This window comes from Misgurnus anguillicaudatus, chromosome 5 (genome assembly GCF_027580225.2).
Source record: "Misgurnus anguillicaudatus chromosome 5, ASM2758022v2, whole genome shotgun sequence".
In the NCBI taxonomy this organism is placed as follows: Eukaryota; Metazoa; Chordata; class Actinopteri; order Cypriniformes; family Cobitidae; genus Misgurnus; species Misgurnus anguillicaudatus.
The window spans coordinates 8,213,359-8,240,156 of NC_073341.2; the positions used below are offsets into that span (position 1 = coordinate 8,213,359).

Genomic DNA, 26,798 nt, shown 5'->3' on the forward strand with positions numbered 1-26,798 from the left:
GATTGCCCCATAAGAGGATAACTTAAGGGTGTTGCATAAAATCCCTTAAATGGTAACTTATCCCGGAAACTGTGTTTCACGACAGCGATCCTGGTTTCACGTAATGAAAGTCTAGTGTTACCATAGAAACACTACTAAACCCAGTCAACACAACTGAAAACGTATAAATGGACAAAGAAATTGATAAGGAAAACAAAAAGAAAAGCTAAACTGGACTGAGGCTAAGAACTGTATATTTCTGGAAGAATACAGGAAAAGAAAAACAATTTAAAAAAGCAAACTAAATCCAAATGTAACTTCGGCAAAAAAACAGGAACAATTGAATAATGGATGGAAAAGTGTGAAGATCATGTTTCCTGGAGGTTATAAAAAATATAAAACATCTCTGTTGTGGCAAAAAAAAGGAGATAACTATTTTTAAGAGGGAGTCCAACAGAACTGGTAAGATAAAATGACACTAAGTCAGATATATTAGCCTATCTTCGTTGCACCGTGAAGAGTTTGTGCTGTCGTGTAAAGTCACAAAGCACTAACGATAACAAAACTAAACAGGTGGAGGATCACCACCGACTGAGTTAACCACTCTCTTGACGAGAATATCTTAGACACAGCATCATGCATTTTTATTTACTTTGAAGACTCTGTAGCTAGATCTTCATCATTTCCCAGGTATGCAATATTTTCCTTTGATTAAATTTGTTTCTTCGTGTTTTAATTGGATTGTTAATTGACACTTGAATTATGATCTTCCTACCTGGCTAATAAATTGTGTTTGGATTTATTGTGTGTTGCTACGAAAGTTATTGACATGACTAGTTAATTACGATGTATCCTTGTTACGGCAATGACTGAAATCAGGCTAGTACCGGACTAAAATCCCAGTCTAGATGGCATAGTAGTACATTAGCAGAGGATTTTGGAGATCCGACTGGCACTTGGCATTAGTTTAAGTTAAATTATGCATGGAGGCTAATAGTGTATTTCCTGTTTAGAGTAACAAATGTTGTCTGACCACTCTCAGATGAGCCTCAACCTCTGGTAATTTCAATATTAATCTAAGTTGCATAGTAAATTATGGCACAATTATACAAAACTATCATGGGAGAAGACGGTCAGTTTTGTTTTATGATAGTGTTTGTGAACCTCTGGTTATAATTGATCATAGTAATAATTAAGTTGCACCTCTAAAGCCCGGGATACACTCCACGATTTTTGCCCTCCTATAAAATCATTACCTTATCACACTGTGCGACATGTATCGTTTAAACTCGGGTACGAGAGGCATGTAGACTTTACAATGATGACACGGAAGCTTAGGCGGCTGCGTCACACGTTGCGCAACGTCACCAGCATGCGCTCGTGGTAAACAAATACCAGCGCACAGGTCGTAGCAGCAAACACACCATGTGGTGATCATGCTGAATTTCTGACACTGTCAGGAAACTATCGTAGGCTATCTTTGTAAGCAAAACCGGGAAAACGACCGTCTTTGAACCTCTCTCACTGTACGACAAAGGACCACCGATGGAGAGCCACGATCACAGAAATCGCGACGATAGTTTCACGATGGCAATCTTTCGTCTGGGACAGCCAATAATCGTGCAGTGTATCCCGGGCTTAAGGGGAATAAGTAAAGTATCTTACAGTGCGTGAGTCCAAAGACACATGTCTATCGAACGAACGGATGCAATACCAAGTAGTGCTAAATCAGAATAATCAAACATTCACCCAAATTCTGTAATTGTTAAGGTAATGATTAATCCGATTCGCACTATAAACAACGAGATTTTATCTTTTGGAGTCAGATAAAATTACCTAAATTAGGTCAAAACGTCATCAGTAAGCCCTGGAAAAGGCCGAATGCGCTAAAATGGTTTCCGCCATTGGGCCAATAAATGGTTATATTTTTCACTTACAGAACAAAGGAATTTATACAGGTTTGTAATAACATGAGTAAAAAAATTATGACAATTTTCATTTTGAGTAAACTATCCCTTTAACATATGTAATGATTTGTTTAAACAATTTTGAAATAATTATGAGAAGTGACTTTTGTCAAGAGATAAGGAATAACCACCTCAGTTTTAAAAGTACTAGGTGCTTTATAAGCTTATAAGATCTTTTTATATTAATGTATTAAAATAATGTGAGGTCCAGTTACAGTACCATTTTGACACTAAAACAGGTACTATTAATGGCTACTTTTTACTTGAGTAAATGTGAGAGCCCATACTTCTTTACTTTAACTTAAGTAAAAACGTATAGTCAGTACTTTAACTTTGACCAGAGTATTTTTAAACACGAGTATGTGTACTTCTACTTGAGTAAAGGATTTGTGCACTTTTCCCATCTCTGTTCAATAGTTATATCTCCATTGTCTGGCACACAGCATGCTCCCATCTTGGAAATATCTAAAAAAAAACGCCATACACTGTCTGCATCAGGTGCAGAGAAGCTTATCCACGCATTTATGAAGTCAATAATAGACTATTCTAACTTGTTACTTTGGGGATGTCGGCAAATCAGATAAACAAGCGGTAACACTTTATTATAATGTTCATTAATTAACATTAGTTAACTACATTAGTTAACATGAAGTAATGATGAACTGCACTTGTGCAGCATTTATTATTCTATATTAATGTTAATTTCAACAATTACTAATACTTTATTAAAATTTGGTTAACGTTAGTTAATGCACCGTGAACTAACATGAACAAACAATGAACAGCTTTATTTCTATTAACTAACATTAACAAAGATTAATAAATACTGTAACAAATGTATTGCTCATGGTTTGTTCATGTTAGTTAATACATTAACTAATGTTAAATCATGAACATTATAATAAAGTGTTACCAAACAAGCTTCAGCTGATTCAAAACGCTGCTGCAAGAGTGCTTACTCGATCTAAGAACCACATAAGCCCAATTTTGGCATCTTTATACTGGCTACCAGTTAAAGGCAGGGTATCTGATTTAAAAAAAATGCTACCGATAGCCTACTAGCAAAGTCCTCTAGTAAATATACTTGTGGTCGCAACAGTTAACCTGCCCGGAACAAAGCATTCACAAAAATCGTCTAGTAAATATTATGCCGCAATAGTTGGCCAGTCCGAGCAAATTCAACCATTACACTATATGACACTTTCATTACATACGAGCGGCCCCTATGCTAATAGGACTTTGTTTTTTCTTTCTCGTCCTCAAACCCAAAGACACTGAGACTAACTGGGTCAGTTAGTCTTATGCTGCGTACGAAATCGCCTACTACCATACAGTATGCAAAAAGCACTACTTTGCCTACTATATAGTATGGAAGTAGGCTGTTTCGGACGCAGCGTCAGTGTCTTTGGGTTCGAGGACGTATTCAGATTTTAATGATAAACACTACTAGTCTCCGTTTTTATATCTCTACCTGTACATCAAAATGCAAGTGTTCCAAGCATGTACATAGTTATTTATTGAAAGTTGTACATTATGCACACAAACCTTCCACACTGATGCGTATTAAATCAACAGTTGCAAAAAAATGTCTATATGCCAAATAGCTAGACAGTAAACCAAAACGATTTGTGCTTTCATAGACCCATTGCATTAAAACTATATCTGTAAATACTGAAATACACTGTTAAAGTATTGAAAATTTAAATTGTTACAGATTACAGCAACAAACATGAGGAAATGGTGTTGGCCAATTCAAAAAATAATCTCAAAAAGCCAATTATTAAGGAAAAGAGACGTCACAGTACTCACCAAATCATGATTCGTTGAGTTGGAATCATCTTCAGGAAAGGGAATGTAAACAGCTAAGGCTAAGTTTAAACGTCTGATATTGTGTGACTTCTAGTGATTTCTATTTTATTTACTTCAGCAAATAAAAAACAACATGGCTTGGCAAACAATATTTTTAAACAATGTTCCTCTGGTATTCCAAATAAACTGTTATATGTTAAGACAATAACACACACGCAAACATTAGTAAAAATCACGTTGTGCGAATCATTTAAATAATCTCAAATTCTGCTTCTGAAAGGGAAACTCCTGGAAATGCATATGGAATAGGATCAGTCACAAAAATAACTAGACCACACCTTTTTAGTGCTAATTATCCACTGCATGTCTTTATTAAATCCTGATATTCATTATTAATCTTCAAAATGATGGTTTGCGCTGGCGCAAGCTTTTAGTAAATCTGGCCCTTAGTGCTTTATTTAGCTATAATAAGTGAAAAATCGAACAGAGTAATATTTGTGTTTTTATTCGATTAGTTGATTATTCGAAAAAATAATCTACTGATTAGTTGCAGCTCTAAAGTGCATACAAGGTCCAAAAACATTGTTATTGTTTTGAAACCTGCATATCACCTCATTTCTCAGAGATTCTGAAATAATTATTTCAAAGCAGTTTAAAGAATTAGGGTGCATCTGAAACAGCACACTGTCCTACTATAAAGTAGGCGAGAAAACGTATGTGACAAATTAAGTATGTCCGACTCCACAGTACGAAAACTACCCGGGTGACCCATTACTACCTAGATTCTGAATTGTGGATGGACACTTTTCCATCCCATGAAGCCATGGGAGATGATTTTTTTATAAATATTGGTAAGCACACAGTTGACTCTACCCATTGACTTGCATATGGGCGAAAGTAACACGGGCGAAAAGTAACAGTGATCTTATGAGAACCATAATTACATTTGCATTTCAAACTATGACAGCATCTTTAGCACGCAATCCTTGAGAGCTAACAAATTTTGCATTATTTCGTCACAGTTTTGCGCGTTTACTGTATGTCCTGAAATCTGTTATCAACCATGATAAGTAAATTCTTAAAGTGGTCATTATATATAACGCATTGTGTTTCTCATTTTATGTGTTATAGTACTGATCAATCTACAGATTATAAAGTGCTTTAACACATCCTAAAGTTTGACTTCTCAGAGTTTTTCTAAATAAAAGTAAATCGGGTTAAAATGTCAGGAGTTGCTGTCGGGACGAAAGTAAATTTCTCTTGTTTGTTGTGTTACTTTTGATCCACCTGTGTGTTACTTTCGTCCCAGCTGACAGGGTCAAAAGGAACAATGCGCTACTAATGTTCAAAGTGAAATTATACTGAAGTTGTTTTACATTTGATCAAAATTCCACCTGGTATTGATAAAACACTTGTGAGTTATTGACCACAGCAAAAATGCAATCGCCGTCTAAAATATTATCCTGTCCCTGTCAGCTGGGACGAAAGTAACACACAGGTGGATCAAAAGTAACACAACAAACAAGAGATATTTACTTTCGTCCCGACAGCAACTCCTGACATTTTAACCCGATTTACTTTTATTTTGAAAAACTCTGAGAAGTCAAACTTTAGGATGTGTTAAAGCACTTTATAATCTGTAGTTGATCACTCTACATTATTTTATCATATACATTGTACCAATTTATTTTGACTTTCACAGCTGACAGAAACCTTGCTCACACTGTATAGACGAAGTATAACTGGCACTGGTGATTGTGAGTCTTTGTAGGCAGATCTATATGTTTGGGTTTGTAAATCTGGTGTCATTCAGACAGTGTTTACAGTAAAGTTCTTTGTAAACCGTAGTGCGTGATTTTTGTATTCAATATCCTACAAATTCGTTATGCACACAAACCTTCCACACTGATGCATATTAAATCAACAGTTGCAAAAAAATGTCTATGCCAAATAGCTAGACAGTAAACCAAAACGATTTGTGCTTTCATAGACCCATTGCATTAAAACTATATCTGTAAATACTGAAATACACTGTTAAAGTATTGAAAATTTAAATTGTTACAGATTACAGCAAACAAACATGAGGAAATGGTGTTGGCCAATTCAAAAAATAATCTCAAAAAGCCAATTATTAAGGAAAAGAGACGTCACAGTACTCACCAAATCATGATTCGTTGAGTTGGAATCATCTTCAGGAAAGGGAATGTAAACAGCTAAGGCCACACAGTTGGCAAAAATAGACAGCAGAATAAAGGTATCAAAAGGTCTGGAGATGTTTAAGGAGCAATAACTGTGATCCATGTGTCAATTTGATTATAACATGATGTCTGTCTAACAAAAGGCATTAAAAAAAAAACTATAAAAACTATTAGGAAGTCAAACAGAGTTTACCAAAGCAATATTCAACATAAGTCTATAATCAGATGTTTTTTATGTTATCGGTTTCATATGTGATGTCTTTTTGCATCATCGAACTACAAAATCACCAAAATGCTAAATTTGTTGGATGTTTTTTAAACACTTCCCTGTCTTCCTAAACAAAAAACAATAGCTCGCCCCAAAATCACATTGGCAGTGTATCCAAAGGTTGTCATGGCACAATGTCAGAGTCAATGAACTCCAAACAACATTCATGAAGAAAGAGGCATCTACACTGTACAATAGTTTCATACAGACCCCCCTCCAAAAAAACTGTTCTGAATCTACTTACCTACAGCCCCCCAAACAACTCCCTAAAGCCATTACTATGGTTAATAAAGCATTTAAAGGGAACAGAACACACCCTATGTTTACACACTTCAGGTCAATAATCCAAAAGCTATTAATAGCTGACTGTGCATATGAAAAAATATTTTAAAACATCCAACAAATGACACACAGCAGCTTTAAATGGATCCAATTCATTAATTTCCTTCCAGATCAGTTAGGTCACCAACGTAAAATGTGCTCTTAAGATTTTATATAACACAGCTGATATAAGGATACTTCCACTCCACCAGGTTAATGCACGCTTGGCGTAGCGGGTTACTGAGGGTCAAGCAGAAAAGTGCTCTCGGTGGTCTGTTGCTGGTGGTACTCGCCTGCTTTTTGCTTTTGGCATACTGCTGTCGTTTCCTCTGGGCCAGCGATCCGACGGGTGCGGCGGCCGCAGCCGATGGGATACTCAAGGACCTGGATGTGCCCTCAAATTGTCTTGCTGCATTAATAGCAGAATTCCAGGACAGCGCAGCGGACTGAGCTGGTGAATAATGATTGAAGATGGGGGCATCCCTAGAGGTTGGGGTCCTGGTGCCACTGTCAATATTTGACCCTGCAAATATACAAACACAAGAGAAAGACAAATATTAGATCAGAACATAAGCAGGTGCAGTACCATTTGTTTCATACTCACTAACTTACTCTGTAAGAGGTAGCCTACTGTTGCACAATATGGGTCACTACAAAACAAGTTAACACAGGTGTAACCTAGCTCATCTCATAATGTAACACTGTTGTTGACATATATGCCAAAATACTTATATAAAAAAACTTTAAAGAATAGGAACACCAACCGTGATCCTCCTCACAAGGAGACACCAGCAAAACTGAGCAATTCAGAATAAACCCTTTTTATAACTAAGGGTTAAACCAATACACACACATAGGGGGAATGGAAATCATATACATGAATACACAACTAAACTTACATTTGACAATTAAGTTTAAAATAAATTTTAACATCAATCTTATCCCCAAAATCAAATCCAAAGCAAAGACAAAAATAACCACAATACATTTCCAAAAATAATATTTTAAGGAAACACAATGATACAATGATCCCCCTGCTCAATTATATTAGATGGACTAGGCCTACACTACCCATAATCCTCCAGGATAGCATAAAATGGGGAACAGGAAGGCGCGCACCTTCTTTAATTGTTCCCCATGAATCATGTGGCAGTCGTGCACCCAGAGAACAAAAGGTAAGATTGAAATCAACCAAATTTGAAATAAAGTTAAATGTGAACTTTTTGTTGTCCTTTCTTTAATCTAATGTGCACCTTAGACCAGAAAAAGTTAAATTGTTTTTGAACAACCAAACAAAAGTAAGCACAAACATGTATTTAAATAATAAACCAAACAATTACAAAACTGTAAGACAATTTACTGTATGACATCATCACACTGCTCATTTTTACTGTTTGCTGAAGTGTTGTTTGTGCTGTTTTTCTTTCAAAATATTACTTGCTTTGTATGTTCAAATACAGCTGTATTTAATGTTTTTTTTTTTTTTTTTTTGAGAATCTTACTCCGTAACAGTATATTGTAAAAGTGTTAACTACAACCTGGGAAGGGCAGCATTTTTGGTACTTGTATTTCAAATACGTATTTCAAATAAATAGTATTTTTTATTTGTAGATATTATTGATATAAATGCCTTCATATTTTGTATCAAAATAATTTAGTGTTTTGTATTTTTAAAATACTGTAAAATACTTTGTAAGAAGTCTACATGATGACATCATAGAAATGCAATTGAATTCATATTAAATTTCTGGATGCATTTAAAATCTAAACATTGATCATTTAACAATTGTTGAAATTATAAAATGTTTGTTTTCAACTGCTCAACAGGTGTCAATTTGATAAATAAATAATTGATTGCTGAGTAGTGTACCCCTAGTTGAAGTAGCTGTTTAATAGGATCATGATATTTTGGTTTGCATACCATTGCAAAAATGACTGCCTTGACACACAATATATTATTATATTTATGATAATTGAATGATTAATTAGTTAAACTAGTCGCTATGAATACATGTGCCAACAGTTGTCTTATAAATGACTTGTTTGTCAGCGTTGCTAATGCAAGTAGGCCCTTCATTATATACAAGATTTTTGCATGACTCAATCACAGTCAATGTAATGGTGAAGCAATACAAATAGTCCAACTGATGAAAGGTGTGCGAAGAAATTTCATGCTCCAATGTAAAAGGATTTAGTATTTTCAAAATACAAAAATACAGTAGTTTATTTTGATACATGTGGCTGTATTAAATCTAAGGTATTTGGTATTTTATTTTAAAATCTATTTTGATGTATCTTTGCCCAACCCTCACTACAACTACTCATAACATTTTAAAGCAGTACAGGATGAGTAAAATCAATGAAACAACTCAATGTAGATTTACCTTCATTCAGTTTTTCCTTCATCTCCTCTATTACACCGAAACTCTTATAATCGAAAGGCATCCTCTATATTGTTTAAACTGATAGTTTATCCTGAGTTTCATCACATGAGCGTGTCTCCGTAACATCCGCACGACAGCAATGTAAATCCACGAGTGCTATTAGAAATGATCCAGAGATCAAAAATCGCACATGAGAATATGCAGTGACCTTCACATGAACATCTGACAAGCCTTCAGCTGCTCGTTTATCATCACAGGACATTGAGTTTTACAAACACACACATTGAGAGAGAGAGCGAGGGGGGTGAGAGCGTGATTGACATCTGTTGTTGAATTATATAGAGCTCAGTGTGTGTTTGTTAGAAATCAGATCTAGGTCGTCTTGCAGATATGAAATTACACTTTTAAACATTTAAACGGATCAAATCTTACCTCGATTTCCCAGTATGAACGCCATTCATCTCTCAACAGAAGCTCTTCGTTCATTGAGCTGTGCTGATGGATTATCTGCTGTCTAATCCTCTATGATAATCCTCTGACTTAAAGCTGTCTAAAGCACAACACGCATCAGTTACAAAAGCATTCAATTCATTCACAAAACTTTATATGATATTGTGATGATATAAGGGTGGGCTGGCAGATATCCTGGGTGGGCAATTTTATACAGTATATACCGAAACAATGTTATTTGAACAATTACACCTCATTGAGTCATCAATGTGGCATTATTTTTTACAAAAGTGTTTGTTCCCACTTTCATGTACTAAGGGAAATTACAGTATCAGTGTATACAGTACATAACTCAAAATCAAAATCAAACACAGTTGTGTGAAACCGCTTTCAGGCTCTGACCAGGGGTTTAGTTACACTTTAAGGTCATGCCACAGAATCTGAATAAGATTGAGGTCAGAATTTTGACTAGGCCACTCCAAAGTCTTAATTTTGATTTTCTTTAGCCATTCAGAGGTGGACTTGCTGGTGTGTTTTGGATCATTGTCCTGCTTGAGGCCACAAACAAATGGCCGGACATTGTTCAGGATTTTTTGGTAGATAGCAGAATTCATTGTTCAATTTGTGGCGAACACCAGATAACAAACATTGTAGCCCCCCCAACTGCCTTTGAAAAAATGGTGAGAAGAAGAGGACATTTTGATTGGTCCACACCATTTCTCCTTATCCTTTCAAACCACTTTAGCTGAAGCCAGGGTGATCGCAAAATTCCTTATGGAAGCAGCATTATATGCAAAGTATTGACTAACCAAAGAACAATTCTTTACATTCTTTCACCAACAATAAAAAACAAAATACTGAAATTGATTTTGTTTTTGATTGTTTAGGACAGCATACAGCCCTTCCCCAAACCTGTTAACATAGCCCACATATATAATAAAAAAAAAATGTGTCTGACTAAATTCTGTTATCAATTACCCCAATTTTTATTACATCATTTAAATATTTTTTACTTATGGGGTGGTTTCCCAGACAGGGGTTAGCTTAAGCCAGAACTAGGCCTCAGTTTAATTTAAAAATATAACTAGTTTTAACAAACATGCCTTACTAAAATATTACTTGTGTGCATTTTTAGGCGAAACAAACGACACTGATATATTTAAAGAGATTATATTTCTTTACTCTTACATTTATTTTAGTTTAGGACTAGTCAAATCCCTGTCCGGAAAACCGCCCCTATATTTTCAAAATACTAACTTGGTTGTGTTTAATTTGTGCCTTTGCACATGTTGCTGTTAACCGATTTTTTATTGCCACGCATGCATTCTTGTATTGATTGTTGTTATAGGCGCTGAGCTTGGCAAGTTGAAATGAGTGGCATATAGTGCCAATTTCTGTAAGCCAATCATACAACGCATTTGTCATCACCTATTTGCTTTACCTGTTGGTAAACTGTTTTGACAAACATTTTGGAAGGTACTTCTTAACTGTCACCCTTACCTAAGTGTTTATACAAAGTATTTTACGGTAGTCTCTGCCAAAACTCAGCAATGAAGAAGTGGTTGCTATAAAATTACAAAATCTCACAGCGTAAACAAATCAACGTACGCAGCTCAACAGACAGCGGATTTGTTTACAATGAAACACCGCAAATAACAAACTGTAAAGTACCACATGTATAAAACCTCAAAGTAATTAAAACTTGAAGCACTTTGGATTGACTGACGTTCAAACCGTTATTCTCCTAATAGATGCACATTACTTTTTCCCAAGGGATTATTTTGATCATTAAAATTGCGCCACGGTAGTTCCTCTTTCTTAAATAACAAAAACACAGTGGTTTACGTTAATTTTTTAAGGTAAAAATGGGTAGGCCTACTAAGGACTTTTTAGCAACGCATAGCAGAACTTAAGGAAATACTTTAGCATTTAAGGGTAAATACTTATTGACAGCCTTATGGTTCCTTAAAGGAATAGTCTACTCATTTTCAATATTAAAATATGTTATTACCTTAACTAAGAATTGTTGATACATCCCTCTATCATCTGTCTGCGTGCACGTAAGCGCTGGAGCGCGCTGCGACGCTTCAATAGCATTTAGCTTAGCCCCATTCATTCAATGGTACCATTTAGAGATAAAGTTAGAAGTGACCAAACACATCAACGTTTTTCCTATTTAAGACGAGTAGTAATATGAGCAAGTTTGGTGGTACAAAATAAAACGTAGCGCTTTTCTAAGCGGATTTAAAAGAGGAACTATATTTTATGGCGTAATAGCACTTTTGGGTGTACTAAGGGTAAGGGATTTATTAGCTTAAGGACTTTCATGCAACCGGGCACAGGGCTGTAGGCAGGTTTGGGCAAAGATACACCAAAATTTATTTTTAAAATAAAATACCTTAAGTTTAAGTGTATCCAAATAAAGTACAAAATACAGCAGCCACAACATGTATCAAAATAAATCACTGTATTTTTGTATTTTGAAAATATGAAATGCAAATTGGAGCATGAAATTTCTTCGCAAACCTTCCATCAGTTAAACTGTTTGATCTATTGCTTAATTCACCATTGAAACTATTAGGCCTAGGCTATTAAAACAAACATCAAACTTAACATGAACTGTTACAAATTATAGCAAATTATTCAAAGAAATTTATGAAAAGCTGGCAGCCGGCACGTTTTTTTTTTTACCTTGACCACCACCGATGGATACATTTTCTGGCCTCTGATAGGGCAAACTTGTCATCATGTAAACTTCCTACAAAGTATTTTACAGTATTTTAAAAATCATCAAACCTATCAAATACAAATTACAAAATACTATTTTGTATTTGAAATATGTATTTGAAATAAATGTAACACAAATACTGCCCATACCTGGCCGTAAGTTGTTTTTAAGGGTGTGCAGATAATGTATTTAGCAGCAGCTGATTGGTATTTGTCTTTCCCCAGTGACATCTTCATTTGATCTGATTCTGAAGAGCTGTGAAACTATGCTATGAGCTTTGAAATTTTGTGCAAGTGTTTCTCTCTAAGCTCCAGTGGTCGAATTTTAAAGGAATGTCACAACATGACCCTACAGAAGTCTAAGATGCTGGTTTGTTGTTCAGGTAAAATGTCTTTTTATTAATGTGGAACAAAGCTGTTTAAATTACTGAAAAGTAGGCCTAATAATTGATTGTAAAATAATGCTGCATAGTATTTACTGTGTAAATTAAATCTAGATTAATCTTTGTTAAAGATGTGTTGTGATGTTTGATTATTAGCATTACTGACAGCAGCAGCCAATCAAAGGTGTGAACAGACTTCGCTGATATGAGGGGCTGAAGACACACAGGTCTGTTCATGGATATACTGTTTTGGGATACTGTCCAATATTAAAATTATATTTGGGTGGTTTCCCGGACAGGGATTAGACTAGTCCTAGACTTAAACACTTGTAAGAGCTCTCCAAACTGAAAACAACTTGCACTTACATATCTTAAAATACATCAATGCCCTTTGTTTTACCTCAAAATGCACACAGGTAATGTTTTTAGTAAGATATGTTTGTTAAAACTAGTTATATTTTCTAATTAAACTAAGGCCTAGTCCTGGATTAAGCTAATCCTGGTCCAGGAAACCGCCCCATTAAGCCTTAACAAAAGGAAACAAATGGAATTTACTTGCCAAATCTCTTTCTCAAAGAAAACAGAGAAAACATTCACTGCTTTTGATTAGAAACCTTTGCTAGCGTCAATAAGATTTTAAAACCATAAATTAACACAGGTGTGGGCATTCCTGGTCCTGGAGCTTCAACCCTAATCAAACACCTGAAAATCATTTACAAGTCATCCTGTGTTCTAAAATATTTAGTGAGTAATTTATTTTGTGCATACATGATGAACATTCATCGTTTGCTGTTTCATGTCAAAGCCACAGAAATTATTAAGCTCCTGGGATCACATCGAAATTATCAGAATGATAGCTATGCCTCAGCCTTGAAAGAAGGTAAGCATGTATTGTTACTGTTACGATGTTTATGCCCAATAGTTCATAGATTGTATCTTGTCGGCCTATGTCCCGTTCTATAAATACAGCAGTAGGTTGTGAGGATATACTACCAATAAATGAAACAAGAAGTACTTATAGCCTACACTGTAAAAAATAATATGCTGGATTTACTTAAAAATGCATCATTTTTGCATCCACTTTTAAAGTAAGTTTTACTTTAAATGTTTAAACAATTGCATAAATTGCTTAAAATTCCATGTTATACTTACTTTTAAAAAATGGATAGAAGTTGCAGAGTGCAGCGGCTAAGATAAACCATACTAGTGAGTGAAGTAATAATGTAACATACCTGTATAGAAGAGAGTTCTAAATTTAACCAATGTCTCAGCAGTCTCCCGAGTGCCTCTCACATAAATTATTAGATTGTGATGGCTTGCGTTTCTTTCCTGCCACAAAAACAACCACAGGTTTATCAATGCTGTCAAAATTACTACTTTTTTTTGTTTTTAGTAGTTGATCACGAAGTTCAAAGTAGATGAGGAAAACTAGGATTATGTGTGTATTCAAAGCAGCACCATTATTGTTTACACTGTGTGGAATACTGCGCTGTGATTGGTTGAGCGGATTTATTGCATTTTTCAGAGAAGGAGGACTGACATTTGTCGTGGATTTTTGCGTAAAATGAAAAATTGATTTTTTTTAATACAGACCAGATTCAATACTGATTTTGGCAGTAACCATTTTTTTTAAAAGGCGCTTAATGCGTTTTGGAACCAAACTCTTCAAATACTTTCTGTATAGTAGCTTCTGTTGGTCACATTACATTATTTTGATTTCAAATTATTTGTGCAGTCATATTTACATTAATTGACATTTTTATGATTTAATTATTAAATGTAAAAAAAACTGTTTTGTAATGACTAGTTGGAAAGGAATCGAGAGGGAGACAGAAGTTGACCCAACCAACCCAGTCTCACCCCATGTCGTCAATATTTGACGACACTTGACCATTCGTCAATATGTGACGCGGAGGGTATACCTTTCGCGTCATTTTTTGACGAACTGGGGACTTCAATACTATTACGTCCGTTGCATTCTCTTCTCCTATTTTCTTACCATTTTCGCGTCGGTTTAGGGTTAGATTTACATAATGACATCCCTACCCAAACCTAACTCTAACCCCAACGCCAGGTGACAACTGTTTAATTTCGCGAACACTGTTTAATTTCGCGTACACTGTTTAATTTTGCGTAATCTAACCCTAAACCGACGCGAAAATGGTAAGAAAATAGGAGAAGAGAATGCAACGGACGTAATAGTATTGAAGTCCCCAGTTCGTCAAAAAATGACGCGAAAGGTATACCCTCCGCGTCACATATTGACGAATGGTCAAGTGTCGTCAAATATTGACGACATGGGGTGAGACTGTGTTAACCCAACACCTCAGTGAGCAAGCCAATGGCGCATGTGGCAAGGAAAAACTTGAACCAGACTCAACAGGGGGAACCTATCCTCCTCTAGTACAGCACACAAATTTTACCTTAAAGTTAGTAAATATAGAAATGCAAATTTATAATATGATAATAGAAATATTTATAAAGAGCTTAAGATTGGTTGAATTATTATACTGGAGTAGGTCTAATGAAGCCATCAAGCCGCTAAATCTAAGATGACATACAGTACACGCTGAGGTAGAGAAGGTAAAACAGATTATACACTGTTAGTTTATTTATTTGAATTGTTTTGACTCTGTAAGGCTTATTAAACATAACGTTTGAAAAACTAGTTAATTTATGCAAAACATTTTTGCTCTCTCACTTTTGAAATCATGCTTTTTAAAATCTAATATTTCACATATAAGTTCAAGCATCGGAAACAACACGCTCAGTGTTTCCCATTAATTCTGAGACTGTGCTCCTTATTTCTTTTGAATGTAAACAATTTATTCGACTGTTGAACACAAATATGATACGATGACATAACAAATATTAAGATTATCGTTAGCGTCTTCAAGTGCCATAGTCACACAATTCTATGGGAAACACTGACACTGATAAGATGTGTACTGACAATTGTCACACAGTGTTGTTTTAATATATGCTTGGTTCCAGACAGGCTAGCTTTGCGGCATTAGCATATTACACAGACGAGTTATGTGAATGCTTTGTTCTGTACAGGTGAACTATTGCGAGATAAGTATGTTAACTAGACTTATTACGTGAATGCTTTGTTAAAGAGAAAAGTCTTAAGTTTAGATTTAAAGTGATCGACTGTGTTTGATTTTCGGACGTCGGTTGGTAAATCATTCCAGAGCTTAGGGGCTAAGTAGGAAAAGGATCTACCAACTTTAGACATTTTTGATATTCTAGGGATAGTTAAGAGACCAGTATTTTGCGACCGCAGTGTACGTTAAGGAATGTATTTTGATATTAATTCTCTAAGATACAAGGGTGCTAGGCCATTTAAGGCTTTGTAGGGGATTAGTAGTATTTTAAATTGTATGCGATATTTAACTGGTAGCCAGTGTAAAGATGCCAGAATTGGGCTTATGTGGTCATACTTCTTAGATCGAGTAAGCACTCTTGCAGCGGCATTTGAACTAGCTGAAGCTTGTTTACTTGATTTGCATGGCATCCCCCGAGTAACGAATTACAATAGTCTATTCTAGAGGTTATAAAAGCGTGGATAAGCTTCTCTGCATCTGATGCAGACAGCATATGGCGTATTTTTGAGATATTTCTAAGATGGAAGAATGCTGTGCGGCAAACGGTGGAGATATGACTATCGAAGGATAAATTGCTGTCAAACACCACACCTAAGTTCCTAACTGTGAAAGATGGCACCACAGTGCAGCTATCTATGGGCAACTTGTAATCTAACATATTTGGTTTGAATCGATTCAGTTCAATAAGTATATCTGTCTTATTGGAGTTTAGCATAAGGAAGTTATATGCCATCCAGTCACTAATATCGCTAATGCATTCTGTTAGTTTACAGAACTGGTGTGTTTCGTTAGGATGTGAGGAGATGTAAAGCTGGGTATCATCCACATAGCAGTTAAAACTTATGTTATGTTTCCTAAATAATGTCTCCTAGAGGTAACATGTATAACAAGAACAGGACAGGGTCTAAAACGGATCCCTGCGGTACACTGTGTTTAACCGGGGAGTGATATGACTCTTCCTTATTTACATAAACAAAATGATAGCGTTTTTTTTTAGATATGATCTAAACCAGGCTGACGCCTGACCACTGATGCCAACATAGTTTTCTAGCCTATTCAGTAAGATTGTGTGATCTATTGTGTCAAAGGCTGCACTAAGGTCTAGTAATATTAGAATTGAGATTTCACCACGATCGTATGGTAAGAGGAGGTCATTTGTATCTCTAAGCAGTGCTGTCTCTGTGCTGTGGTGGGGCCTGAATCCTGATTGGAACTTTTCATACGTACTATTATTTACTAAGAATGTGCATAGTTGGCTTGCCACTACTTTTTCTGATATTTTAGAAAAAAAGGGATATTTGAGATTGGTCTAAAGTTATTAAGATCTCCCTGGTCAGGGTGTATTTTTTATGAGTGGTCTATTATCTGCTAGTTTGAAAGCTGTTGGTACGTACTCTAGTTTTAGCGATGAGTTAAAGATATTTAATACTGGGTCTGACACTACAGGGAATAACTCTAAGTAATTTTGTAGGAACAGGGTCTATTATACAGGACGGTGATTTTGATAATGTTACTAATTTAGAGAGCTCTTCTATTGTAGTAGCCTTAAATGACTCAAGATGTTTGTATGGTAATCTAGTATTATATGTACTATTGGGTAGAGTGGTGGCTGCTTGCGTAGCTTCGATGTTTTCCCTAATAACCGTAATTTTGCTAGTAAAGAAGTTACATAAATTAGTTACTACTTTGTTGAAATTTAGTATCGGTTTCTGTGTGTTATGTTTCTAGTCAGTTTCGTAACTGTACTAAAGAGGGTTATTATGATTTTCTTAAATAAGCTTGCTGGGATAGGTAGATCTGGCTGTTTTTATAGTCTGTCTGTAGTGTTGAACACTCTCTTTCCATGCTGCACGCCATACCTCTAACTTTTTGCTTCTACAATTTCGGTCCATTTTTCTAGTTACATTTTTAAGGGCTGCAGTATAATGGTCATACCATGGAGCTGGCGTTTTTTCTTTAATTCTTTTTTCCGAATGGGAGCAACGGCTTCCAGCGTGCTAGAACGAGCGTTGTTCAGGTTTTCTATTGCAATATCCAGATCTTCACGGTTATCTGCTACATGTTTCATCTTGGCCAGGTCTGGAAGAGTGCTAATAAAGCTATCTTTAGTGGTGGAAATTATTGTTCTGCCTAATCGGTAACATGTTGTGGACCTGAGTGGTCTTAACTAAGAGTATGGTGTACGAGACAAGGCTGTGGTCTGAAACAGCATCGCTCTGAGTTGATATTTCGATGTCATTAATATTGAGCCCAAGTGACAGAATTAAGTCTAATGTGTGTTTATGGGTATGCGTGGGCCCTGACACATTTTGTGTAATACCCAGAGAATTAAGAAACATGTAGATGGTAGCTAAGACAAATGAAAGCTGTTTGTTGCTACAATCTGTTATTTCCAAATTTAACAACATTATTTCAAACAAATTAAATTTTAGTTCAGATTTATGGTTTACTTTGAATAATTTATTATAGATTGTAGCTACACCACCCCCCTCTCCCCTTTAAGTGAGGTTCGTGCTTAATAACAGATTACCAGTGGAATGCATTGAAGACATTCAGTACAGATTGTTACAAATTGTACAGATTAAACAAATTCAGTTAACTTCTATTAAAGAGCACCTATTGTCTGATTCACGTTTTTACATTTCTTTTGGTGTGTGTGTGTGTGTGTATTAGTTCATGTTAACAATATGCAAAAGGTACAAACAGCAAAGTAAACGATGACGCTGACGCAAGTTATCATTTCCAATGTAAATTTATTTTGTTGGACTACAAGAAACACACGGATTGTTTAATTCCTGGGATTGGTGATGTAGACAAGACCAACATTATCATAATTTCTCCGGCTTCAGACTCACAGCCTGTAAGTTAACTTCTGTTAGCATTGAATTGTGAGCAAATCTTTCAAACATGGTAATGAGCGTCAGATTTACGGCTGATCGGTCCTCCCTGAAGTTGCCACACCTCTTCTTGCTTTGTCCCACTGCTTCTGGTTCCTGCACTGCTGTTCTGTTAGCTCAGTGACACACACAACCATATGAGCCAACCAATTGCCACTGTTAATACTTACTCATTGCCCACAGTTCTGTCTGTCAAAACACCACAACCATAACCACCTACCCATTGGCTAAGGCTGTCGAAGCCTCACTGTCACCATTAATGCATGTTCAGTGCACCAGAGTCGGTATGGCAAAACACCACAGCACAACCATAATTGCCTATCTTCTGGCTAAAGCTGTCGAAGCCCTAGTGCACTGTTAATGCATGCTCAGTGCCCCCAGGTCAGTATGGCAAAACACCACAACATAACCATATGCATCAAACCATTGGCTAAGGCCCACTGTAGGCGTCTTACCTTCCCTAGCCATCATAACACCAGAAACCCAACCAGTGCTGTGTTCAGCTGCTCTGATTGCACGTCCAGTCCACACAACCTGAGAAAATTCTAGAGATGAGCCGGATACTCGGCTGAAATGAGTATCCGGTACGGATAAAGCACTTCTGCCGAGTACGAGTATTATATGAGTAATACGGGTCAATATCTGTGCTCGGATTAAATGAAAATCATCATTGGGTAGCTGATTGTGTTCTGTGATAGGCTAGTAGTAACAGCGCCCCTCCCCTACACACATACAGATGTATTGTTGCTGTGTCCCGCTCTGCTCATTCACACACAGAACAGCTCTCTGTCTCTCTCTCTCAATCACTCGGGTTTGCGGTTCTTTTCCATTAACTTTAGGGTTTCTTCAGCTTTTTACTTCGGGTTGTTACGTTAATACGTACTAACCAGCAGAGGTCTGGTAAACGTGGGTTCGTTCAGACGTGAATGCAACTCACATTGCGTCTCTGCCTGTCGGAGAATTTTTTTCTTTTTTAAACCTTCAGCTGTCTCTAACCAGTAACCAGACACTGAGTGTCTCTGACACGTTTTTGCTTTATTTCATAAAAAAAATAAAGGTATTAAGCTAGTGTTATAATAAATATTACAAATTAATTATTAAGCTACCAACACACACACACACACACACACACACACACACACACACACACACTCACACACATACACACACACACACACACACACTCACCTCGTGTGGAAATAAAAAATAAAAAAGAACCAAAAAAATAAATAAAATAACACTGATCATAAAAAAATTAAAAGTTAAAAAAGAAAGTTATGTTGTTCATTTACATTTTACTTCATAATTGCATACTGCAGCACTGCATTGTTTTGATTTCATTGTTGCAAAACTTGTTCTGTAATATAGTTTGTTTGCTATCGTGATCAAAACCATTGATCTGAAGCTCAATCCTGATCCTGTCCTGTAAATATTTTTCTAATCCGCAATAAATATAACAATTTCTGATCAACCCATATATTAATTGCATGCTTAAAATAACATACCGGTTAAAGCCCCGCCCATTTCAAGACAAACCCTCCCTACTTCCGGGTTAGGCCACACCCACTCCGAGTACAGATACAGATAATTCATATGGTTTACAGATACAGATAATGCTGTACTCGCTCATCCCTAGAAAATACAAACTCCTGACACATGGTATACAACAACAACCACACAATGCAAGTATAGCAACAGCTACAGCAGTTGACATCAGCAAAGAAGTTATCATTGTACTCCATTTCTTAAACCATTTTTTCATCATATTTGTAAATGGATCATCTATTCTAGAGTTATCAGCCAATTAATTTAATAAGGTGGTCAAACGTTCTAATGGACTTGTAATGCTCCCATCAGGGGCAATATTGTTAGTAATACATTTTCAGCAACCACATATCTAACGCCAGCCTGTTTTGTTGTGCCATCAGTAAAGTCAGTCCCAATTGTTCATCTATCCCCGTAACGTTATTCAAATAATCCAATCAACATTTTTATTGAGAAAAGAATTGACTCAAAACCTGCAGCAATCTGATTTCTTGCTTTGAATTCCTCTGGCAGACCCATTGGAACCCCTATAGCGTCAATAAACACTCTATTATTGTATCAAAAGATCCACAGGCATATTTCTTTTCTGTCTGTTAATATTCTTACCGCTTATTTTATCACGTAGCCTCCCAAAATCAGGCAATGAAAACATTTGGAATGGCATTGTTAATGGTACAGGTTCCCTTCCAATTTACTCTCAGACTTGGCCTTAATTTTATGTCACCACGCATCGACCATACATTCGTGGTCTGGCCTGTAAACCAGTTTGCCTTGTATCCCTTTTTGTCATTTGTAAAATCTATTTATCTTTGGCATCACCCATCTGTGAAATTTTTAACATCTTCATTTCCCAATGTTCTCTTAAAACATGTATAATTACCCTGATAAACCTGTACATTTGGTGGAAGAAACATTTTCATTATTGGAAGCTGTCATGGAATCTTCATCCTTAAGGCTTTAATCATACATTACCCATTCAAACCATTCTCCAAATCCAGTTTCTACGGTTCATCACACCAGAATCTATAAAATAAAGTTACAGTGTTTATTTGTCATATGGTTATTTTATTTTTATCATGATGACAAGGAGACAGTCGCAGAGGTTGTCTTCTCTGGTGCCTGCTTGCAATGAGCATATGATACCACAATTTGGAACCTTTAACCTTTAAGCTGTTTGGCTAGCGTCTGTGACCTTGTACGAGCCTTCCCGTCTGTGTTCGTCCCACTTACGCTGGTAAACTTTGATGTACACCCATGTTCCTACAGGAAACTGTGTTTATATCTGCTTTCAATCTGTCTGTAAAATAGCTTTATGGTTTCTCATTAGTTCAGCAATATACTGTAGTCATTCATTCCACATGCTAATAATTAATTTTGGTTGGCTTTGAACATTGGTCTCCCTCTTACCATTTCATGAGGAGATAAACGCTTTTCTCTGTTAGCACCAGGTTGCATGTGAAGGCTGTATATGTCTCTGTTTTTGATGGTATGACTAATTGTTGTTGCTCTGTTCTCCACAAACCCTGTACATTAACAACACCTCTGCTTTGCCAATCCATTTTTTTCCAAATTGTGATTTGCATGTCTCTGATTTTATCTACAGTTACGTCTGCAGAAATGCTCACCTGTTCACTGTCATCTTTTTACCTGATCTTGTCACTACCACTGTCATGGTTTCAGCTCGCTCTGGTTTGGCTGCACCTAATTTTGCTTTCTTGTCGGATTTTTCATTTCCTTTGTCAATGAATGACTCTCCTTTTGTGTGTGCTGCACACTTAATTACATTTACTTTAGCTTGTTTTTGTATTGCCTCAAATAATTGTGTTTGGGTGGCCATTACTTCTCTTAAACTAATTTTCACCACATATCAGTATATACATTGATTTCTATACCTTTCCTAATTTCACATGCTTCAATTAAGGCCATTAATTCTGCATGCTGGGCAGACATATGCCCATGCCACATTTTCCCACATCTCAATACTTTAAATCTATCAGCCACTGGATCTCCCAGGACCACACTTTATGCCATACAACTTTGACCCATTTCATTTTTTAACATGAACCATCTACAAACAAATGCTTGTAACTGGGATCCCCCTCGTAAACATAGTCTGTTCTCAATTTCCTATCTTTAAGTTCTTTAGTCATACAACCGTGTGGTGTGCCTTCTCTAGAATATAACAACATTTCTGCCTGACTTTTTTCCATGTCCTGACCTTTAAATTCCCTAAAAGACTTTACCCTACTGGCATTTTCTGGTATGAACTGGTTCTGTGGTGTTTGTCACAAATTTCTTTTTGCTTTTCAAAGATTACTTTTCCCAGGTGCTCTTTTGCTACAGTCAGTTTTTCTTTTAGAAAATTCCATTCCTGTGTCATACAGTCTGTTCAAAACTTGTTCTGTTAATTTGTGCTTCTGGACCAGTATTGTTTACATCTTAAAAAAATGTTCTATAGTCCAAATCTCTATTCCTCTACCAACATCTTAGCTCTATAAGTTCTTAATCCATCAGGTCTTTACATCTATACCACCTTTCGGAGCTGGGTGTTCTTGTGTCATTCTCATATTCAGGCAGTCATCAATGTCTTGCTTTCTATGTTCCATAGCCTACACTGCCCTGACCTTTTGTTGTTTAAGCAGCTTTTCTTTTGCTGTCTCTCTATCCTGCCTTTCTTGCTCCAAGATCATCCTTCCTTCCTTTTGTAATCTTATGTCCAACTCTCCTTTGATAGCCCAAAGACTTACCTTTCTTAGTTAGTTCTGTTATCACCCTGGCTCTTTGTTCAATTAGTCAGTCCAGATGTTCTAACTGAGTCCTGGTAGGTTAGCTAGCTCATCCTAATGTCTAGTTTTGTTCAGTTGTTTTCTTCTGCTTTTTTACAGTGAGAGTAGTAAAGGAAGGGCTGTTGTCAGTAAGTGCAGTAAAGGGAGAGCATGGAGTGAAGGAGGTAGAGGCAGTGGGCGGAGAATAGGGCGGTGGCTTAAATGTTTAAGTGACCACATGTTTGGTTTGCTGTGTCTAATGGCTAGCAATCTTGTCTATTCTGTTCTTTCTCTGTGCTTTGCCAGCTCTTGTGGTCTGACCTCTTTTCTATTAGCCATCACTCTTTTAGCTTCCTTACTCCAACAACCGCTAGCTTTTTTCCACAATTCCATTCCATCTAACAAAGCTTTCCTCTTATCCCTTCTTTCCATCTTTCTTGTTTTTCAAATCCTGATTAGCTATATAATTAGTCATGCAAAATTTCATGCACTTTATTTTTTCTTTATTACATTTTGTGGCCATTGAAAAAGGAGGCTGTTCTCCTTTCTTATATTTGTTACTTCTGGTATACCATTTTAGATCATTACACCACTAAGCCAATGCTTTGAAGCCTTTGTCTAGTAAGCTACACCAGTCTACAGGGACCACAGTTATAGCACATTCTAATTCCTTGGTTTTGGCTTCCATGTTACACTGACTGGTTGTATGTTTTGTTTATTCAACAATAAGTCGATGCACTCACAATTGTCTTTACAATAAATCTTACATCTTATTTCAGGCCAACTAAAACCAATAAAAAAAGATCTTAACTGAGCTATTTTAAAGCCAGACGTAACTGTATTGATCTCAGAGTTTTCTGTTTTAATGATTAAATGTCCTTCTGTTAGCCTTTACTTTGTCAAATCAAATACACTCAACAATGACTTTCTGCATATCAGATAAAGATTTCAGGATCCACCATCCATCCATTCTGTGTTTTCAGTCATGACTGCTATTCAATTATGGACGATATTTTGTACACTGGACAACTTTTCTCTTATCTTACCTGTGTTTTTGTAACTGAAGTCTCTTGCACATTGTAAATATCAAGACAAGTTACACCAAAAACAATACTTTCACAGTCAACCCACTGGTTTGTCTTTCCTTTAAAAAGATATATCCATACTCATCTCAGATAATCTATTTAAATCTGGCTTTACAACATTTAGTTTTAACTGCTTTAATACATTTTTCATTTCCATAAAATCAGCTAAATTTATCTTCTCTAACAGGATCAGTCTTCTACCTCACTCTCAGTCGGTTTAGAAGCTCAGTAAAAGCAAGGTCTCCTTCTAATGCATGATCTCTGTAAGGGTAAATTAACCCACAAGTATTGGAGACTGAGTCCCAAATAACAGTTGAACAGCTGAATTGAGGGTTAGAAGTCCACAAGAGCTGAAATACTGAAATATTTACTGTAGTGAAGTGTTTATTCTGTTGTGTTATTCTGTTGCATTTACTGAATGAGCACTGTGCTGCTTCTCATTTCTATGTAAAGCACTTTAAATGACCTCTGTGTATGAAATGTGCTATACAAATAAACTTGCCTTGCCTTGAAAGCTGCAGTGTTTCCTTTTTGGAACTCATTTATGTTTTATATTTCTTTTTGATGCGGACTGCCCATTGCAACTTATGAAAAATGTGGTATGCAACATCCTTGATAGGTTTCTGTGTTTTGTACAAGGTTCATTGTAGCATGTGACATGCTCTGAACTCTGGGTCATCTTTATGTCTTGACCATGTACTCTTTCATCTTCCTCTGAAAGACAGTATCCATGCTGTACCTTTTCACTATGTACTCTTTCTTCTTTGACTGGAATAGATCATCTGTTTGGTACCTCCTGACCACCATGTACTCTTTCTTTGTCTGAGCGACAACACATGTTATACCTTCTGGTCATGTAGTGTTGGGTTTTCTTCCTGAATTGAGGATATTGATTATATCACTCCTTTTTAGCCTCCTTTCTCTTTATTTGATATTTTAAACAAGTGACATATCGCTCTTTTTCATATTCCCTTTTGTTTACTTTCTGACTTCTTGATTTGCCCCCTAGGTTCCCCGCTGCTTATTTGTTTTAATCATCTGTTGGTTTCCAGCTTCTTTAATTTGCACCTATTTAATTGCTAATAAACAACGTTATTTTGTGTATTTGGTCTAATACCATGTGTTGCATTTAAAATTTTTACCACATACCGTATATTTTTACAAAACTCATCGATCTGAAAAGCACTGTGTACCTGATTGGCCAGCTAATCTGTACATTGTGATTGGCCTGAATACCTCTGATAGCAGCCATAAATGTGACGCTCCTTACTATGTTTGAAAGATTCGCTCACAGTGCAATGCTGACAGGAATTACCTTACAGGCTGTCAGTCAAAGCGGGAGGAATGATGATAATGGTTGTCTTTTCAACAGGCCCAGGAAGTAAACTGTTGCCTACAATCTGTGTGTTTGTTGAAGTCCAAGAAAACAGATTTACATTGGAAATGATAGCCCGTGTCATCGTTTAACTTGGAGTTTGTACCTTTTTGTACTAACACACACTCACACATAGTGCTAGGCGATAATTCGATAACGATAATTTTACCGATATAACTTTTACCGATGAAGCGATAACGGCAGTTCAATAAGTGATCAATAATGTTTACACACTGTGCATAATGTGGTGCAAGCACTTCAGGATGCGGCATGCGCTCTTGGTTTACAATCACAGTGTCAGTTAGACTTGAAGGAGTGGAGTAAGATTAGGCAAGTTATTCATTTATTAGTAGAATAACGCGGATGGAATCACGGAATCCAAATGCGCAGAAACATTTTCCTTTTGTATAATGTTGGATGCGCAAACAGGGATTGTCAAAGCTCAAAACACAGCAGACAAAATAGTTACAGTATACTGTACTTTCTTTCAGCATCCGCCTTGCGCACGCACATGTCTGCACAGCTTTAAAAGTATATTTACAAGACATTCACAAATTCAGGAAACTGAGGAAAAACAGCAGATCCACCACAGCAGTGAATAAACTGTATGAGTGTGCGTTCCCACAGCAACGTGACACTCTTGACATCTATTTATCAGCATTTATAGCTTGTATATGTATAACACACGCTTGATCACTGAAGTTTTCTTTCTTGTTTAAGTTGACATAAAAAGCTCTGTTACTCAGGATATTGAAACTTAAAGCAGTCTTTGGTATTAAAGTGACAGAAGCCTGCTGCTTTCTGTGTCAGAAATGTGTTGATTTCATAACAAATATATTATTATAGTAATGTTTTTAGTAAGGCATGTTTGTTAAAACTAGTTATATTTCCTAATTAAACTAAGGCCTAGTCCTGGCTTAAGTTAATCCCTGTCTGGGAAACCAGCCCATTATGTTTATATGGTTTTAGCCATTTGCTGTGTTATATGTCATAAAGAACATACCTATCAAGATACTAAATTGTGTGAAAAGAATCGTTATGGCCCATTAGCCATATGTTGTATTTTACGTTGCATACATGTAGATACTTAAATGAAAATTGACCATTTTTAGTGTAGATGGTGGTCGGTTCATTATGCATAAAGGGTTGCACTTTCCTTATCTGCACAGGGAGGCGCTCTGAACTTCACAAGAGCACAAGAGTGTGGTTGAGCCATGGTACACAATCACATCACTTCATTTTGAGCCAGGAATACTCCTGCTCAGTCACTGAATATTCTGTCATGATAAAAAGCAAAGTGGAGATATAACGTATCGATATTTTCTGACTATCCGGGGCCTAGGTCAGGAAACAGACAGATCGGCTTACCCGTCCGTTTGTTAGCTGCCTTGACATGTCAAGATCACATATATCCCAGCACATGGAGCCTTTTTTACCAGAGTATCAACACATTTCGACTGTGTCTGTTCCTCGAACAAACAAATAGAGAGCAACGTTTACCTCGTCTTGTACTAATCTTATTAATATAAAATTAGAAC

At 36.4% G+C, this 26,798-nt stretch overlaps 1 protein-coding gene and 1 long non-coding RNA gene across 2 annotated transcripts in view; one reads left to right on the top strand and one right to left on the bottom strand.

The window, feature by feature from the left end:
• cacna1db (calcium channel, voltage-dependent, L type, alpha 1D subunit, b) overlaps positions 1 to 9,121 on the bottom strand; it is a 193,086-nt gene extending 183,965 nt beyond the window's left edge. The window contains exons 1-3 of the mRNA XM_055167221.2: positions 8,927 to 9,121; positions 6,741 to 7,065; positions 5,916 to 6,021 (exon numbers count right to left, since the gene is read on the bottom strand). Coding sequence (XP_055023196.2) covers positions 5,916 to 6,021; positions 6,741 to 7,065; positions 8,927 to 8,987 — 492 coding nt within the window. The 5' untranslated portion in view covers positions 8,988 to 9,121. The remainder of the gene's footprint in view (positions 1 to 5,915; positions 6,022 to 6,740; positions 7,066 to 8,926) is intronic.
• On the top strand, positions 7,652 to 12,815 carry LOC129413531 (uncharacterized). Its single transcript, XR_008633980.2, has 3 exons — positions 7,652 to 7,717; positions 12,329 to 12,486; positions 12,643 to 12,815. It is a non-coding gene; the product is annotated as an uncharacterized lncRNA (long non-coding RNA).
• The last annotated feature ends 13,983 nt before the right edge of the window (positions 12,816 to 26,798 follow it).